The 21,437-nt window shown below is 33.5% G+C and overlaps 1 protein-coding gene across 1 annotated transcript; it reads left to right on the top strand.

Annotated features, from left to right (window-relative positions):
* Positions 1–2,603: 2,603 nt before the first annotated feature.
* LOC134278026 (uncharacterized) lies at positions 2,604–21,427 on the top strand (the record flags this gene model as incomplete). Its single annotated transcript, XM_062760342.1, has 5 exons — positions 2,604–2,723; positions 15,881–16,002; positions 17,518–17,612; positions 18,056–18,259; positions 21,401–21,427. Coding segments are annotated over exons 1-5 (568 nt in total), but the record flags the coding sequence as incomplete, so codon positions are not given.
* Positions 21,428–21,437: the final 10 nt, after the last annotated feature.

Genomic DNA, 21,437 nt, shown 5'->3' with positions numbered 1-21,437 from the left:
CCTCATTCGCAATTTTACACAACAGCTATCGCGTTAACACGCATTACGCCTACCTCATACGCAACTTTACACAACACGCGGTCGTGCTATCAGACAAATTACATTGTGTAAAATTGGTTGAGTGTGATGACGTGTTTGTTTTAGTGCGACGGCGTGTTGTGTAAAGTTGTGATAGAGTGACAGCGTGTTGTTTGTTAGTGCGAAGGTGTGTTGTGAACAACATTGTTACTTCGCGCTACCGCGTTGTTACTAAAGGAGTATTACACTTTTGCAAAAGGCCACATCGGAACACCATGAAAAAAGTGTCTTCAAGATCTATGAAATAAAATTCTGGTGTGGCATTCCTCTTAAATAACTAATAAAAGATTATGATCAGCACAGTTCTTGGTTGGCTTTTTGCTGGCGCGCTCAAGCTAGCAAATCTCTGTGTAATATGCATGCAAGACTACCTCACATTTGGACATTCTGCATAATACTTCTGTATATTAACTGCATGAAGTCAATTTTGTTTTACCATCTGAAAATACACCTAAATATTTATTCAAGAATGATAGAATATTGGGCAAAACTTGTGTATGGAAAAGAAAAAAAAATTGTGTAGATTTGGAGATGTGTATTTACGTAAACAATATGATAAACGGGAAATGGATTTCATTTGTACAAAAGAAAAGAATAAATGTGGTTTAGCAGAGATATGGTATGAGCAATATTTTCATAATGTAGAATGTATGACTGCTACAGTCCAATAAAGATTATAATTAAAAGATCCATATATTCAAAAGTGGAATAGCAAAGTTCAAGAATCTTTAAAAAAAGATTTAATTATAGAATTTTAAAAAGCACTTTTGAGTGCAAAAAATATTTAACACTGTTATCATAAGTTTAGAACCATAAATCACCATCTTTCAATTGAAACAGGTAGATGGAATGGCATCAAAGAAATGAAAGAAATTGTATAAAGCTTATGCAGTAGTAACCAGACAGGAGATGAATATTTTAGATTACAGTGCTTTAAAACAATTGAAGAAAGGTTATTTGAACTAAAAATTTTGTTCTGATCCAAATATTATCAAGTTTGTTAAGTCGTGTGCCAAAATGAGGCTGATTCTTTGAAAAAAAGTATGATTATTTATTTCTAAAATTAATAGTATTGTCTGTTCTCCTTAGGTAGCACCTTCTGCTTGACCCACTGTATTATATTTAAGAAATAAACAACGTTATTTAGTGAACATGGCGTTATGAATAGCAATTGCTCTGCTGGCATATTCCATGATGCGCGCTAGCGCATCATGGCAAATATGCCAGCAGAGCTATTGCTATTCATTACGCCATGTTCACTAAATAATCGTTGTTTATTACTTATATTTGCATTCTTTGATGTTGACAAGAATATCAGAGGAAATCCTGACTTACATAAGGACGCAGCTTGCAGCTTCTTCTGTCTTCAGTAAAGAAAACCATACGGCTTTAAAATCAATACATCTGATCAATACTCCTTTTCTCTAATAAATCACAATTTATAAAGTATTTCCCTCTCAAACACAGTTATCTGGATACAAGCAGCGCCGTCATCACATTCTCTTAATTTTTGTTTTGATGCAGTCGTGACGTCATCGATCAACGTTATTGAAATCCTCTGACAAAAATCAATAATTTAACACTATGACAAAAATGAGAATGCTTTTATTATGATTATTACTCCAGTATGCTTTTCTGTGATTTTTTTGGTACTTTTTCTATTTATTTTTTCTTGAAATAGATATAGATCTACTAGTTAAAGAAATTTTCTCTTTGAATGTTATTACCCAAGTTTGAAGAGTTATCGTTCTTTGTACAAGTATGCATGATACGAAAAAATAAAAAAAATGGAGTTCTATTCAATTTTTTATAAGTTTTATTTTACAATTAAATACTTTGACCAAAATCAAATTTTTAAAGATATCAAACAGCAATTTCAAATTGTTCTGAATTCCTTTTTTTCCAAAAAATATTATTAAAAACTTATATTTAGTCCATTTACGAAACATTTCATATATATACTTCTCAACACGGTGTAAAACTTTAGTGGAGCTTGTTCTACACGAGTGAGATAGAGCACTTGCAGTCATAGTGGAAGCAGTTGCGTCTATAGGCCTATAAACGCAGTTGATGGCTACATGTTGATAGTGGGAGAGAGCAGTGGATATGCAAATATGTACATATGTTTTGTATGTTTCTGTACCTCATGTACCATTGACATTGTTTTGAGAGAATAGAAGTAATGTTTTATCTACCTGTTCATAAACGTTAAACAAGTAAAGGTATGTTAGGTCTTATAATACCATTATTTTAACTCTTGACCTATGGAATGTGGCCTTGACATTAATGGTGACCAGCCGTTCAGGACATCAGTGAATCTGCTATGCTAAATACCCAAATTTTCGATGCAGCTGTATATAATTCCTCTATTATACTTTATCTTCATTAATCTCATAAATTAGATAGTTCAGGAAAAGGCTAAGCTAATTTACAAAAACAAGTGAGATATAAAAATACATTCCTGGCACTTGTAAGAACATTCCGACTTGCTTTCATTTTCGATCCGAGTCAAGTTTAGCCTGGCGATGTTTTCCAAAAGATTTGCACTTATTTTTGCTCTCTGCCAAGGGACACTGTCATCTCAGATTTCTGGGAGTTATAAAAAAAGCGAATCTTTGAATCCACAGTGTCTGGATCATGGAAAGGTAATTAATAAATTGTTTTAATATTCTCGCGCCTCACTTACTTAATAATGAATATATGTAATCGTTTTTTTTTAAATTCATCGTCCACTCATTGTCGAAAAATAATGTTTACAACGTTACATCTGGCGGGAAAAAATACACAAAGCTTAGTTGTCCATGACTGAGAGTAATGAGTCAAAGTTGTGAAAAAAAAACAATCTTGCTTTCAAAGAAACCAATATTTAAAATTAAAGTTAATTTAAACTGGCTTACAGAACAAATTTTTTCCATTGTATATTTTTGGCATATGTTGATTTAAAAGATTTTATTATAAAAGGATAAATAATTATGTAATCAGATAAAAGGTCGATGGTACCTGTTTATGGACACACGGAGCACGGACGTCAGAGACAACACCTATGGGATTTTGAGGTTCTTCATGATGGGAGCTTGGTAAACACACTTCATCGCTGGTTTCCGTAAGTTTTTTCAGTTTATACAACAGTCATATCTTCTTACAAATATATTCCACATTACACAGCAAACATAACCACCCAGTTTAAAACGCTATCAGTCCGATCGAAAAACAAATCATAAAATAAAAAATTCATTGATATGAATTGATTCAAAATTTTGATTTATGTTCTCCACTTTAAATAAATTTGCTAAGATTCTAAATAGCATTTTCTTACTGAGGATTAATGTATACAGGTGTAGAAGATAAAATTTACAAGATATTTCTTTATTGAATTTACCACTTTAGAACTTAAGAAGAATGTCATACCACTGCACTGAAGTTTGTTCTTTTGGATTCGGATTTGTCTCCAACCGAAGCAGTGAAGTTTTAAGTCATTCGGATGTCCACAAAAGGTCCTTGTTTTCAACGAAAGTTTTCTTTTTATAACTTATGAGCTATTCCAAGAAGTATTTTAAAAAAACCCACATTAATTACATGTGTATGAATGAATGATCCACAGAGAGAATATTTTAGTCAACAATGTCACTTACCAAGAAGATAAAATTATCTGTTTCTCCAGAGAAATATAAATTTTCATTCACATAATAGACATCACTGTATTCATTTACTAAGAAAATTTAACATTTTTTATCAGAAAAACTAGGTACACAGACAATTTTGTTCGTAAATGATGATCCTATGGACGGATTTGTGATCATGCGCCAACAAACTTTTCGAGATACCTACCTAATCACAACAAGAGCCAAGAATCCCAAAAACCTTGATGACAAAATCAGTGCTGCCCTCTCAGGTCTTAACCTGGATTCTCAGATCTTCAAAAAGAAATCAGCAAACTATGGTAATTTATATTATAGATATCACCGATAATCCAAAGGAAACAAGTCATTTCGCAATGCTGATACTGTATACGGAAATTTTCGCCCCTTTTGCCTCCCTGGAAGTGGGCGAATTCAATGTAAATAGCATAATATCTTTAACAAAAATCTTTCTGGGCGAACTTAGATCTTTAAATCTTGATCTTTCTGGGCAAAGTTGTTTCCAAATGTGAAAGGGTAAAAATAACGAAAAAAAAAAACCCTGTATACAGTAATGCAAGTTATTTATAATAAATTAGTCTAATTAAAACAAGGACATCACAAAGCCGATTCCTCGCAAAAGTAACAACAGCATTTGACATCGACCCAAACGCAAATAATGGGGTTTATCCAATTAAATATGGATAAACCTGGTTATTTCGTGCAGCTTAATGTTTTACATGTGCAAAGATAGATAACTCTTTCTTAACACTGAGAACTTCATAAATCATCGGGTTCGGTGCTCAAAAAATTCTTGATATTTCTTGTATGCGCATGTCTTCTAGAATATTCCTTTTTAATCTGTAATTTGAAAGAAGCAGACGCAAAAATTTTTTAAGAAAAATTAATCAATCATCATCTGCTGATTTATTGTCAAATACAAGTAAATATGTTACGTGTATCAAGAGCTTCGAAGGCCAGGGGACCTTATTCCAGAGAAATCACAAGAATTTCTGTATCCAGGCCTAGCAACTCATGCACCGCCACGTTCTGAACATGATGTCGCCATATTGTCGAGCAGGCACCTGACTCGGAGTCTTTATCCACTTTAACTTCCTTAGTTTCCCTGTTACCTGCTATTCCAGCTCAACATAATCGAGGTACAGTTCTATTTGACCCAAATCGTTTTAATTATTATATTTTTGTTGATTTTACGAATTTCCATACAATGCGAGATTGAAATGACGTCATACTTTTTATCAAGGGGAACCCTATGCACATTTTCTAACAAAATATGACACCCTTTTTCCACCATTGCCATTTGCCAAAACCAATATCGAGTGAGATGTGCATTTTTTGCATGTTTGGGAATTTGCCTAAATCTAATACATGTGCATCCGTCGTGGTTTAAACCAGAATTTAAAACTTCCTTTCAAAAACCAAGACCCTGCATATTGTAGTATGTAAATTATCCATTCATCTACTGGTCACTGTTACATAGTAATACTTTGGGATTTCCCTCATTTGATACGTTTTCTACGGTGTTCTAGTAATGTCATTTTTATATAATTTTCAAAGAAAATATCGGGGTTTGTAAAAAAAAAAAATCAAAAAAAAAAAAAAAAAAAAAAAATCGTGCCATTAGGCATTACATGTACAAAAACATTCAATTTCTTTAAATATACATGTATATTGGAATTTATTTTAAAAAATGAATCGATCAAATAATTAAAGGTTTAACATATTTTCTCTAAACCACTCTTAAAATAAATAAATAATAAAAAAAAAGTTATCTAAACTTATTAATAATGTGGGTTCTATTTTGGGGGATTTTACTTGTAGAACACCATTTCCTAGTCGTGTATGGCAGGAATATGTATAATGGACTCCAATTTTATTTAGATAGTTCAAGTTCTTTTGGTTACGGTGTGGTGTTTAATAAACATTGGTGTTGCCGACTATGATCGGTTGGCAGGCCTCAGAAGTAACACAGGGATATCGCCTTCTTAGATCTTTTATCCAATGTATTAAGGATTATGGTCTGGGCTGAAAGTTTTGTTTAAATTAAATCCAAAAAAAAAAAAAAAAAAAAAAAAAAAAAAAAACCCTTCATATTCACAATTTTTTCTTTGGTTTACAGCAATTTAATCACAAATCATCTAGAAACAAAAGAATTATGGCATTATTCGGGATGTTAGTTATGCAGACTTTTAAGTTTAATGTACATTTAAAAGCTCAACATATACAAGGTATTAAAAAAAAATAAGATAAAATAAAATTAAATTCCAGATGCTATTTCTCGGTTTCAGTGGACCAGGTTTCATTACAAAACCTGTTCTCTCCATGTATCTACATGTATTCAGTTTTGCAGAACTATTCAGGAGCTAGCTGTGGCCAGCCTCCTTCAAACCGGTGTATCTCAAAATACAGAAAGCAAAAGTCTTTTTTTTCAATTTCAGGCTACAGTTATCATTTCAGCAGATCTGGCCCCCTCCTGTTGAACATATCATTAATTTTATGCATATGTGTCAGAGAGTATTATGGCTTTTTCTACCGTCAAATGTTATTTATCAGGAATCAGTTTTGTCATCAACTTACATGGTTGGGCAGGTTGGCAGAATCCAATCTTCATTTATTATTAAGAAGTTATGGGCTGGTTACAAGAGATATACTGAGTAACTAATGCGTTTCAGGATATAAAAAAAAACATTATATTACCTATGTTGGATAACATTGTCAGTGTTTTGCCACATTTGTGTTCTGATTTTGAAGCGGCTTTATATTAGTCTGCTCATGATTTTGCTTTTACATGATTCTGAAGCGGCTTTAATTAAGTTTGCTTTTACATGATTTTGAAGCGGCTTTATTTAAGTCTGCTTTTACATGAGCTTTCTTTGCATTACTTAGGGTGAGTAAGATAGTGGCTTTGGGTATCAAGCATTTAATTGTCTCTTGTGATACCATTCAAGTTTTGTTACAACATTTTAGACTGGCCAAACTGGTTCGGGGACATGTGTGCATGTGGAAAAATATTACAATGTGATTATTTCAATCTTAGCAGATTTTTGCTGTATTATGTACAAAAATTAAAAGGGCGTCCCAGTTTTCATATTTAAACTCAAAACCCTTATTCCAATATCAGTTTCCGTCCAAATTCACAGACATGTATAGAAACGGTCATTTTGCACATTGAAAGTTTCTGAAGAGTTATGTGGCCTTGATAGGAAGAAGAAAATTTTTAATTTATCAAAATTTCTTCGGTATAAAATTCATTTTATATCATATTTTAATTAATAAACAAAGAAACACATAAATTTTCACCAAGAGATAATACTCGAATAAGTTTGAAATTCAAACTACTTTTTAAAATATTTTGCAAAAACATATGCGCTGTCCATAGACTTCAATTTTAAAATCAAGGTACAATTAATTGGTTAGTAATCAACATGTTGTAAATTCCTTTGTTGGAGCATTTTTGTTTGATCACATCTTCAAATTATATATATGACTAAAACATAGGCGACTTGGTGTAAAACAATAATAATTAATCAATCAAAATATTTTGCTACCATGATTTGAAATATCGGACTATTCATTTCTTAGGTACAAAATGGTCGTTATACATTGAATAAACTTTAAACAAAGCTTTGCAATTTTTGAATATTCAGTCAACTGAAGTTAAGACGCACTCATTTTTCACATTGGGGTTGCAACCCACTTGTATACAAAAGGGTTTTCAGAGGAAAATATTACGCAGATGGGAAGGTGGCAGTCAGGCGCTAGGGCTGTGTATTGAGCAAAAAATTTAGAAACGATACGATACAATATTTTTTTTCCTAAAGATATAGATATGCAATATACTGGATTCTATAACGAGTCAATCATAAAAGGCTTATAAATCATTTAACGCATGAATTTCATATAAATTAAGTGTTTATTATACATTGAGAGTTCTTGTTTCATTGTCATTACAACTGACACCTCAAATTATAACTTTTATTGACTATCAATGCAAAACTTTTAATGACTGTAAAATCAACATTTTAAAATAGAATTGTCTATGCTTTAGTAATAATTCCAGAAAACTGTGTTATTGCTTTAAAAATTGAATGATTTTTGAACAGATTTAATTAAAAAAAAGTGAAATATGAACTTTGGTGATTGAAGTTCCCATCTTTTTAACAGAATTAGAAGAAAAAGAGCCTGTCCGATATGTATTGGAAGTTAATTTTCGATACGATATGTTTCTTGAATATTGATATGTATCGATATATTAATACAACCATACAGTCAGCAGCCTACAAATCTTACACAAGACCATTGTTGTAAATTTACCTTCTGTTCATATATTGTTTAATATGACACAACGTTGCAATTCATATATTACTTTGACATTTACTGAATATTCCCACAAACTTTTATTATATGGTCACATATTTTGCCTTAGAATAATTGATAAATTGCCTTGCAAATGCAGAATGACAAAAGTGTGGACGTAGGATTAATAGTGCATATGCTACAATTGTGGTAAGTAAGTTTCAGGATCGTGGTGCATCAATCAGTTATCCACATATTAGGGCGTATTGCAAGGAGTTGTTCTGAGATGATGGAGTTCAATTTTCAGATTTGGGAAACAGAATTCTTATTTATACTTTGAGAAATGCTTTAGATCATTTCAATTGGTAATTTTGTTTCGTGAACATTTCCGTGATGCTTGTCATGAGCCCTTTTGTGTGCGAGTTGCACATTTATCATTTTCAATGCAATTTGCATTTATTAAGGCGCAATTTGTGCCTTTCATTTAACCAATTTGGTTATTTGGTGCAATTTGTACCTAATTTGTGCACGATTTGTGCCATGGTGTGCGCGTTGCACATTTATCATTTTCAATGTAATTTGCATTTATTTTAAAATTTGAGCTCCATTGTGTGCGAGTTGCACATTTATCATTTTCAATGCAATTTGCATTTATTAAAGTGCAATTTGTGCCTTTCACTTAACCAATTTGGTTATTTGGTGCAATTTGTACCTAATTTGTGCACGATTTGACAAGTGCTTTTATTGTTGATCTGGTCGGCAAAATCCCCGCCTCGATTTTAGTTTGATACGGATGGGTCATGCGACTATGTCCCTTGACCCATTTGGCTTAATACATATATTTTGGTGCAATTTGTACCTAATTTGTGCACGATTTGTGCTGTTGTTACTTTGGGCCGCAAAATTGTCGCCCCAATTTTAGGTTGTGGCGGATGGGTCAGTGACTTTGTCCCTTGACCCATTTGGCATAATTTTGCAAAGAATGCTGTCTCCGAGGGGTACTGTTTTTTCCAGACTCCTTGGATCAAGATGGTATTTCTCTTGCTCATTATCTATATTCATTTACCTATGCTGCCATATTGTCATAATGATCGGCGCATACATTGTGTTATTTCGTGCAGCTTAATGTTTTACATGCAAAGATAGATAACTCTTTCTTAACACTGAACTTCATAAATCATCGGGCTCGGTGCTCAAAAAATTCTTGATATTTCTTGTATGCGCATGTCTTCTAGAATATTCCTTTTTAATCTGTAATTTGAAAGAAGCAGACGCAAAAAATTTTTTAAAACCCACCTTCCCTCCCCATAATTTTATATTTTATCCCCCTTTAGCACCTCTGCCATTTTTTCTTATACATTTTCATTATAATTTTTTTTTTCCGGTTGTTTTTTCGTTTCTTTTTATTTCTCGTTTCAGCGTCATGGCATGGATCGAATCCTGAATCGGATCCACCAGTTTGTTGATGTGCTTTGCGGACCTTCAATGTTGATGTGCTTTACGGAACCTTCAATGTTCCAGTTGCGTGTGGCTATTGACTTAATTTGTTGGGCATAATTTTGCAAAGAATGCTGTCTCCGGGGGGTACTGTTTTTTCCGGACTCCTTGGATCAAGATGGTATTTCTCTTGCTCATTATCTATATTCATTTATATCTAATTTATTATTAAATGGCCATGACAAGCACGCCAAAACAAATATAGTCTTGTTTTTATTGACTGTGTTTTCAGACTTCTTAAATCTTTTACTGGGGTTAATCTGATCAAGTGTGTTTCTGTTATTGTCTGAATCCAATGTCGCGAAATAACCTCAAATCCGTTACGCACACGACACCCCCTTTTTTCAAGCCCGTTCTATATCCCCTTCAACTAGGAAAAACATAATTTTTGACAAATACTTATAAATAACATTTTGGAAAGTAGATTATGCTCGTGTGTCTTGTTTTTGTCTTAGTTTGCCCATTGCAAAATGAGAGTATCGTATTTTGCATCAGGACCTATGTTTAATACTGCCTAGATTTACTACAGATATGCTCTTTGCGAGGTGATGCTCCGCCTTGTAAGAAAAAAACTAGATACACGGGCAATATTAGAGAGGTTTAGTTACACGTTTTGTGACGAACTTGTACGGGTGACGTCATCAATTGTTGTGTTCTTCGACGTCATGACGTCAAATCCGACGTGTAGCTACAAGTTTAGAACGTGTAATACACTGTCTACACGTACGACGTAAACGGGTAAAGTTATGGATTAAATTCTAAATTTTTTGATGCAGTTGATTGATTTTTGTGCAATAAAACAAGAACACTAGTCTATCTAAAAAATTTAATGAATGATATTCGATGATTCCATCAAAGTATTAGTATTTTTATCGATGAAAAGTTAAACTCAAACTGATACCAAACAGCATGTTTATTTTGTACGCAGGATTCCTTTGAAGAATACCCCGCCCACCAATGCACCAAATAAAAATTTATGGTTTCTTGGTGATTTTTACTTTTCTGTTATTTTCTGTTATTTTTATTAAAACCTATTTAAACATCTCTATATTCTTTATTTTTTTAAAATAAAATATTTTAGAATTATTATATAACATCCACAGGCACTAGTGACACAACAAAAAATACAACCCCTCGCCTAATAAGTTATGGGAAGTAGGCATATGTGTAACGTCAAGTGCTTGTTGAAGTATTATTTCATTAACTATTTTTTTCTTTTGTACTATCACTTGTAAAGATCTAGAGCAGACGCGTATTTAGAAAAAGGGGGCGATGTCTAATTTTGGTTTTAACAATGTATTGATGTATTAAATATTATTCCATGCCTCCTTTCTAGACATATGATTGAACTTTCACAATTTATTGTTATCAAAAGGTATTCATTTGGACCCCCCCCCCTTCATCCTCCACAAAGTGCAAAATGTGGTCGTTTTTTTAATCGTCAAATAAATAATTTTTATGATTGCTTCCATTTTTAAAGTGATGCAGAATTAAGAGCGATTCACTGCATTGAGATGACAATACATATAATAATTTTTCATAGTTTATGATATCTATGACTAGAGTAAGTATAAATTTCATTTCACCATTGATTTGTCTAAATTAAAAATAATAAATACAATGCCGTTCAATTAATTTATTGTTCAGCCACGAAATTTGCATACGTACACGTGTACGTATAACTAAATCATGTTATTGACGTTGACGTCAAATAGAACGTGTACGTCAATGTTACGCGTACACGTTATTACGTCACTTGTAACTAAACCTCTCTAAAAATGTAAAAAAAAAAAAAAGAAATCCTAATTTGGCAAAGTGTTTAATATCATTGCTGGCTAAGGATATTTAAAAAGAACACTCCCAACAGTTCAACAGCATTCCCAGAGCAGTTCCACAGCGGCCCCAGCGGTCACAGAAAACTGTTCGAGCTGTTCCAGATAATATATCAAATAATTTTCTGTGCTCGTAAAATAATATGCATTCATCAACAAGTGCAGTTGTGGTAAGCTGACTTTAACAATTGAACACACCCGGTGAATAGTAAACATCAACAATAACAAAGCTCGTGCCCTGTTTACAAAAACTTTGTACGTATCACGATCGTGATCAATTCGCTAAACTCTGTAAACAACACTTAGCGCGAAATGAAGATACTTGTGAAGGGGTTTTGCTTTCTAACATTTTTTTTCTGAATGAAGGATATGGAGATAACGAACAGTATTCAATCTCAAATTCCATAAAACAACACAAAGTAGGACAGAACAAACACTGACCTCCGAAACATCAGAGGTGGGATCAGGTGCCATGGAGGAGTGAGCATCCCCTGCTGACCTGTCACACCCGCCGTGTGCTCCTTGTCATGATCGGTAAATAACGGAAAATTTGTCGTCAATTTATTTTCTGGATTAAAGTTTTAATATTTTTCATTAATACACAACAAGATTGCCACTTTTTCTAAGTATTAAGAATAAAAGTAAAATTTGTAAGAGTGCAAGGATGTGTCAATTAAACCCATAAAAGAAATTGTAGTTTCAAAAACTGTAAATTGAAATAATAGTCCCATCCACATAATCTACAGTAAATCGGTTTTGTTATTATAATATTTTTGTACGATCATAAATATTCATGAATAATTATATCAATTATATTTTAATATAAATATATGAACAAAACATTAAATGCAAATTACTTTTTAATGAATATTAACAAACACTTTTATTAAAATGAATTAGTATAATAAAAACCTAGGATACATGTAAAATAACAACACATTTTTTTTTTTTTTTACATCAGAACAACAATTTGAAAGGTCGACAGGTTGACAGGTCGACAGGTAGACAGGTCAACAGTTTAAATTAAGAACAACAATTTTACAGGTTTGACAGGTCGACAGGTTGACAGGTCGACAGGTAGACAGGTAGACAGGTCAACAGGTTTAAATTAAGAACAACAATTTGACATGTTTGACAGGTCGACAGATCGACAGGTAGACAGGTCAACAGTTTAAATTAAGAACAACAATTTTACAGGTTTGACAGGTCGACAGGTTGACAGGTAGACAGGTTATATCATAAGATACATGTATATTGAATGCCTGAAAGTCTAAATTTTATTCTCATTATAAATGCGCAATGTCTGATAACAGTTAGATGTATAAATTATACATCTCCATTTGACACAGAAACCAAATTACTTCAATAATGTGTATTATGCTGACTCTTTTTACTATAAATGAGCTGAATATATAAATTGTCAACACGTCTTATTGACAACTCAAAATACATCTGAATAATGTTGTCAACCAGATATAAAAGCACATTTATAACAAATTTACTTTCAAACTTCACAGTATTATTGATATCAACCTGTCGACCTGTCAACCTGTCAACCTGTCGACCTGTCAACCTGTCGACCTGTCGACCCGTCAACCTGTCAACCTGTCGACCTGTCTACCTGTCGACCTGTCAACCTGTCGACCTGTTAAGCAGACATATAAGGATTTTTTTGAACAAATAATATTTTATGACTTCTAAATACATATTTACACTAATGTCAACCTTAGTAGCATTTATAATAATGTCAACCCGTCTGCCTGTCGACCAGACATAGTAGCATGCTTATGAACAAATGTTCATTTATGACTACTAAGTGCACATTAAAATTTATTGATACTTACATAAAATCATATGTAAGATACATATCTTGTTTCGTACTTTATGATCCATTTTATACAATAATTGGTTGACAATATAGAATTCAATTGGTTTATGTAACTAATTTACCAATAATGGCCCTATTAATATTCACATTTGATTCATATGCAAAATATGCTAATTTATTTTATTTTGTACATTTATGAATATTGATGAATATGCAAAAAAAAATATTCTTACGAGAAAAAAAATTGGAACTATTTTCGTCTTATATTGAACTTGAGCCAAAATTTTTAATATATTTTTGTGTGAAATGCTGTTAAAATATATAAGTCATTATATTATACAGAAAATATTAACTTCAATTCTGTGTCCATGCACCTTTAAAAGAAACTAGAAATCGACAACTGTACAGTAGATTAGATTTGTTTGAGTTGACTATAAAATTGGTCCTCATTAAAGAACTACATACATCTGACAAGACATTTCATTGAAATTCATAGAAAATGTCTTCAGAAAGTTATCTCTCTTACCAGAGGGATATTACACCTTAATGGGCGGGGCTTACTCTGAATTGACATTATCAACTAGAGGTACTGTGAGCAATGAGCGCACTAAATGATACCCCCGCCTCCCATATGAATATAATGGCAGTATCCATGTTTTGCTATGGTAAACCCAAAATATGTGTCTGATCAAAAGTAAAATAGGAGATACAGAATCATGACATTATATATAATAAATAATCTCTAAAAGTTGCATCAAATTTAATTCAGTGGTATAGGAGGAGTTGCGGATATGAGATGGGTATCCCAAAGCGTAACAGACGGACTTTCACAAAATCTTTATTACGTTGTGCAATTGTGCACCTTCTCTTTTACTTTTTGATCCGACACATATTTTGGGTTTCCCGTAGCAAAATATGGACACTGCCATTAGTTTCATATGGTAGGCAGGGGTATCATTCAGTGAGCTCATTGCTCACAGTACTTCTAGTTTTTATAACATGCAGAGTTAACCTGTTATACTAAATACACAACTTTCTGGTGTATTTTAAGTCATAAGAGATTTTATTATAACCCCGCCTTAAAAGCGGGAAGGTATATAGTACCGGTAATCGGTATGTCCGTCCGTCTGTCCGTCCATCCGTCCGCTCTGACTTGGAACCCATTAGGGCAAAAGAAAAAAGAGGACGTCCTAGAAACACCCGGAGGTGTGACTCGGAGTCAGAGTTAAAGACACAGGATATGACCTGACAGGATGCAGCTAAAGCAGCCCAGAATCGTGTTCGTTGGAGGACTGTCGTCGAGGGCCTATGTTCCTCACGGAACGACAGGCCTAAGTAAGTAAGTAAGTAACCGTCCGTCTGTCCGTCTGTTACGCAATGGGGTACCCATCTCTTACCTGCAACTCCTCTGATACCACTGAATGAAATTTGATGCAACTTCCACAGAATCTTTATTTCATATTGCAATTGTGCATCTCCTATTTTGCTTTTTGATCCGACTCTTATTTTGGGTTTCCCACAGCAAAACATGAACACTGCCATTATGTTAATATAGGAGGAGGGGTATCATTTAGTGAGCTCATTGCTTACAGTACTTCTAGTTTGAATACTGCGTAGTACAAACATTTTTGAACCCTTAATTGAGGAGTAACCTTCATTGATTTAATATTAATCTGCAATTTGATGGCATCAGTGTTTCACAGAAACAGTTTGTTTCCGTTATGCTAAATGCATAAATTTTCGACACAGCTGTATATAATTAACTGATCACATATTTTTATTGATTACTTCAATCAGGATTGGGCAACAGGAAAAGTACAAAGTTAACTTTATACATTTTTATTGGGTAATTCAATCAGGATTGGGTAACTGGCAAAGCCAATGATAGAATGAGCTTGTTCCCAATCTAGATAGTACTAGAATAGACCAGGCCTATTTATAAAAATAATTGAGATACAAAAGTTGTAAGATATTTCAGACTTTTGTCGGTGTTCATGCTCAATCCGAGTAAAGTAAAGATGTTTACCAAAATATTTGCTCTCTTTGTTCTTTTTTCTCTTTGCCAAGAGACATCATCCTCTCAGATTTCTGGCGGCTCCAAAAGAAGCGAATTTTTAAATCCACAGCGTCTGGACCACAGAAAGGTAAATTACAAAATGTTTTGATGTTCTTGTATTTCTCTTACTACATGATATAGGATCGTTTTTCGAAACTTATTATTGACTAGTTGAGAAAAACAGACGATCTTGCTATTAAAGACATCTACATTTGAAAGAAAGCTATAGCGTATATGGCGTAATTGATAATATTTATCTTCAAATTTAAATTTTCGCTGATTTTGCACTTGAAAAACCTAACAGTTCTTTAGTTCAATTGATTTTTTTGTAATTTAAATGTGAACTTGGTATATAAATACTACAGGTTATTGTTTCAACTTTTTTGATATCTTTGAAACGCAGTTGATTTAAATTGTGTTAAGTTACAGAAAAGTCCTATTTTATATAAAGTAATAAAATAAATAGTAAGATATTTTCAAGTTTTGTTTTCTAGACATCAAAATACGCCATATATGACGTTAATGATTGAATTAATAAGTTTGAATTGTACTTGTTAAAGAAGAATATGCATATGTGTAAATCCCTGTCTGGTGCAAATGTTGATTTAAAGTATTTTTTATAATAATAATAAAAAAAATCAAATCATGTAATCAGTTTAAAGGACGTTGGTACCTGTTTATGGACACACGGAGCGCGAACGTCAGAGACAACACCTATGGGGATCATGAGGTTCTTGATGATGGGAGTGTCTTAATCACACTGTATCGCTGGTTTCCGTAAGTTTTTTCTCATTATACAACATACATGGCCTAGTTAGTCAAATCGATCTTATATACAAAAAATTGTTTCCTATATACACAAAATTGTTTCCTATAGCACATAAGACCAGTTGTGCACAATTTGAATTTAGGAACTAGATTATTAGATAGAACAAATTCATAAAGGACAAGATAGGGTAACAGCCGAACTTGGCCCCTTATTTGATGTAAAAATCAGAACACTGGTAGAATTGTGATAGTTTGTAGTTAAGAAGTTAAAATGATCCTTACTTTAATACAAGCACTTATTTTGATTCAAAACTTACACGGAAGCCACTAGAGGGAGCAGAAATAGGGCATTTTCCAGAATTTCCTCAATTCTGGTGGAATTTCATCATATTTGGTATACATTTCTCTTCGGAAAACAGAGAGCAGAAGCTTGCCTATCTGAGATTTTTACACATAAATGCATCTGATATTAGTGTATAAAATATATAAATTTGGTAGATAGGCAAGTGTGTGCTCTATGTTTTCCGAAAGAAAATGTCTGTAAAATTGATGAAAATTTACATAAAAATGAGAAATGTCGAAAATTGACCTATTTCCTGACCTCACTGTGGCCCCTGTATATTCTAAATCTTAAAACCAATACTCATTTTGTGGCAGGGGTGACAACAAGTTTTTATGGATAAACTGTTGGATCATTCTGAAAGAAACCCAAAATCGGGGGCCAAATAGTGCTGTTACCTTATCTTGTCCTTTCATTTTTATGCAAGATCATGTAGGATTTTTGCAAAAGTACACTTGTGAGAAATATCAAAGAAAATTTTAATATATAATTGAGATTTAATTTTTCACCTTTATGTTTGTCGCACTATAGAAAGTTCGCTCGCCTTGTTCACCCATCTTTTCTAGAAAATTTAGCAAAAGTTTTTTTTTTCAATTTATCACTTTAGAAAGAACTATATGCGGTATATTGCATATGTTTGCCCCCACAAAAGTCAAATTTTGAAAACTTCCTGAAATGTGCTGAATTCAATAAATTGTACGAGAAATATAAGTTAACAGAAAATATTATAGTTCCAGAGCAGTGTATTCACAATTTCTGTTTTTATGACGTCACAAACTAGTCCGATTTTATATCCTTTTTCAGAAAGAGGACAAAATGGACAAAATTTCAACAATTTAAGCTTTAAAATTTATAGAGCGCATGTGTGTTCAGGAACAATATTGACATATTTCATTGATATTATCATTCTACACATTATATCAAAATATTTATCCTGAACACACATGCGCTCGGTGACTTTTATTCAAAATATAGACGAAATATGTACATTTTTCTGCAAAATTCATAAAAAACTGAAATTTACGTCATATTTGTGACGTCATTACGTACATATGACGTCATTACTTATGAAATTATTCAGTGCTTTGAAGTCAGCATATACTCCCCTGTTTAAGGACTTAATTAAATATTACTCCATCAAAGTTTGATTTTGGGGGGCAAATGTTGGTTAATACCGCATATAGTTCTTTAGAAGAATGTCGTACCACAGCACAGAAGTTTGTTCCTTTGGATTCCGATTTGTCTGTCAAGTTTGAAGTCATTCGGATGTCCACAAAAGGTTCTTGTTTTATTTTACTACACATCTGAGTCATTTCAAGCTATATATTTTCCAAAAAAAAAAAAAATAAATTAATGAATTAATTTAACAGACCAGGATAGTTTAAAGACGGGGTGGTGGTGGTGGAGGACAATTTTCTGTCATCAATTCACGTAAGAAGAAGAGGATATTAATTTTTTTTTAAATTTTTTTTACAGGAAATAGGAATTTAACATTTGCAGGAAAGAAAGCCTAAGGGAATACTTGATAATAAATTATCTCTTTAGCCTAGTGGTTTTTGAATTTGATATTATATAGTTGCCCTCTTCACATATTTGTATTACTTATAGGTTTTTTTTAAGATCGATCACTATTCGTAATCTTCGCCTTTAACATTTATAATAAATAACATTAGACTTCACTGTTTATAAACATTTTTATATAGAACATTTTACTTTTTTCAGAAAAACTAGGTACACACACAATTTTGTACGTTAATGATGACCCTGTCAATGGATTTGCGATCATGCATCAACAAACTCACATAGACACATACCTAATTACAACAAGAACCAAGAATCCAAAAAACCTAGATGACAAAATCAGTGCTGCCCTTTCAGGTCTTAACCTGGATTCTCAGTCCTTCAAAAAGAAATCAACAAACTATGGTAACTTTTATTTTTAAAACATCATTAAAAAACGAAAAAGGAAGTAAGTCATTTCGCTAAGCTGAGAAAGCAAGTTAATGATGTTATATCATATTGTATAATTTCAGTCTAGTTAAAACAAAGGCATCGCAAAGCGGATCATCTTCTCTCAAAATTCAAAGCAGCCTTTGACATCGATCCCTATTCAAATACCGTCACTTTCATTTCGCAGACAAGGACAAACTAACCCCTCCACTCAAACCGCTTTGCCTCCTGCAACTCCATTGCGAGAGTTAATCCTTGACAGATATGACACGCGTTCTGTTTTAGAAAGTAAATTATGTTTTATCCTTCTAGATGAAAATATGCTGAGGTATATGACCAAATTAAAAAATAAGAACATAACAAAAGTTAAGAACTGCGAAGATAGACATACTATAGGCATTGGAAATTGAGATGTAATTTTTTTGTTAGTTTAGCCCCCACTTTGAATTAGCCCCCATCCCCCCCCCCCCACTTTCATTTTGCTCCCGACGCCTATGATAATAATGAATACTAGTTTTTATTAGCTCACCTGAGCCGAAGGCTCAAGTGAGCTTTTCTGATCACATTTTGTCCGGCGTCCGTCTGTCCGTCTGTCTGTCTGTCTGTAAACTTTTAACATTTTCGACTTCTTCTCAAGAACCACTGGGCCAATTTCAACCAAACTTGCCACAAAGCATCCTTGGGTGAAGGGAATTCAAGTTTGTTCAAATGAAGGGCCACTCCCTCATTCAAGGGGAGATAATTGGGAATTAATGAAAATTTGGTGGCATGTTTTAAAAATCTTCTTCTCAAGAACCACTGTGCCAGGAAAGATGAAACTTATGGGGTAACATCCTCAGGTAGTGTAGATTCAAGTTTGTTCAAATCATGACCCCCAGGGGTAGGGCGGGGCCAAAATGGCCGACCAAAGTTTTACATAGAAATATATTGGAAAATTCTTTAAAAACCTTCTTCTCAAGAACCACTGTGCCAGGAAAGATGAAACTTATGGGGTAACATCCTCAGGTAGTGTAGATTGAAGTTTGTTCAAATCATGACCCCCAGGGGTAGGGCGGGGCCAAAATGGCCGACCAAAGTTTTACATAGAAATATATAGGAAAATTCTTTAAAAATCTTCTTCTCAAGAATGACAGAGCCATAATTCATCAAATTTATATGGAAGCATCCTCAGGTAGTGAAGATTCAAGTTTGTGCAAATCATAACCCCCGGGGGTAGGGCGGGGCCAAAATGGCGGACCAAAGTTTCACATAGAAATATATAGGAAAATTCTTTAAAATTTTCTTCTCAAGAATGACAGAGCCATAATTCATCAAATTTATATGGAAGTATCCTCAGATAGTGAAGATTCAAGTTTGTTCAAATCATGACCCCCGGGGGTAGGGCGGGGCCAAAATGGCCGACCAAAGTTTTACATAGAAATATATAGGAAAATTCTTTAAAAATCTTCTTCTCAAGAATGACAGAGCCATAATTCATCAAATTTATATGGAAGCATCCTCAGGTAGTGAAGATTCAAGTTTGTTCAAATCATGACCCCCGGGGGTAGGGCGGGGCCAAAATAGCCGACCAAAGTTTTACATAGAAATATATAGGAAAATTCTTTAAAAATTTTCTTCTCAAGAATGACAGAGCCATAATTCATCAAATTTATATGGAAGTATCCTCAGATAGTGAAGATTCAAGTTTGTTCAAATCATGACCCCCGGGGGTGGGGCGGGGCCAAAATGGCCGACCAAAGTTTTACATAGAAATTAATGGGAAAATTCTTTAAAAATCTTCTTCTCAAGAATGACAAAGCCATTATTCATCATATTTATATGGAAGCATCTTCAGGTAGTGAAGATTCAAGTTTGTTCAAATCATGACCCCCGGGGGTAGGGCGGGGCCAAAATAGCCGACCAAAGTTTTACATAGAAATATATAGGAAAATTCTTTAAAAATTTTCTTCTCAAGAATGACAGAGCCATAATTCATCAAATTTATATGGAAGTATCCTCAGATAGTGAAGATTCAAGTTTGTTCAAATCATGACCCCCGGGGGTAGGGCGGGGCCAAAATGGCCGACCAAAGTTTTACATAGAAATATATAGGAAAATTCTTTAAAAATCTTCTTCTCAAGAATGACAGAGCCATAATTCATCAAATTTATATGGAAGCATCCTCAGGTAGTGAAGATTCAAGTTTGTTCAAATCATGATCCCCGGGGGTAGGGCGGGGCCAAAATAGCCGACCAAAGTTTTACATAGAAATATATAGGAAAATTCTTTAAAAATTTTCTTCTCAAGAATGACAGAGCCATAATTCATCAAATTTATATGGAAGTATCCTCAGATAGTGAAGATTCAAGTTTGTTCAAATCATGACCCCCGGGGGTGGGGCGGGGCCAAAATGGCCGACCAAAGTTTTACATAGAAATTAATGGGAAAATTCTTTAAAAATCTTCTTCTCAAGAATGACAAAGCCATTATTCATCATATTTATATGGAAGCATCTTCAGGTAGTGTAGATTCAAATTTGTTCAAATCATGACCCCAGGGGGTAGGGCGGGGCCAAAATGGCCGACCAAATTTTTACATAGAAATATATGGGAAAATTCTTTGAAGAATAGCAAATCCATGATTGATCATGGGATTACTTTTGGATTTTAACTTTTCAATAATAAACCAATTTCTACTTTTTCTAAGCTATAGTACTTAGGTGAGCGATGTGACCCATGGGCCTCTTGTTCCCTCACAACGTAGGAGATATACTGTTGTTGTGTTTGTGTGTGTGTTACTTTGTATTGTTGAATGCTGCCTTGATTTATACATATGCTCTTTGCGGGGGATGTTCCGTGTTATCCCCTGGCTAAGGAGTTGGAAGTGATAAATTATCGGAAATGTGTTTTTGTTTGTGGGTGAGTGAATTTATTCTGTACGAACGGTAGTGACGTAATTTGCAAAGGGATCGATTTCGAAGGCCGCCTTGATCTTTGTGAGGGGATGTTCTGCTTTGCAGTGTCCTTGTTACAATTTGTATTAAGTTCGAAGTAGAAATGTTCATCAATTATTCTTATTATTTAAAAAAAGATGATTTTTACGACAAGTTTTTATTTCAAATCCCAAATTTTGTTTTAGGCTGTGAGACCAAAACGGAGAAGGGGTTTGAAATTTG

This window comes from Saccostrea cucullata, unplaced genomic scaffold (genome assembly GCF_032062105.1).
Source record: "Saccostrea cucullata isolate Sc308-1 unplaced genomic scaffold, CSIRO_AGI_Scuc_v1 ctg6727, whole genome shotgun sequence".
NCBI lineage: Eukaryota > Metazoa > Mollusca > Bivalvia > Ostreida > Ostreidae > Saccostrea > Saccostrea cuccullata.
This window is presented reverse-complemented; position numbering and strand designations above follow the sequence as displayed.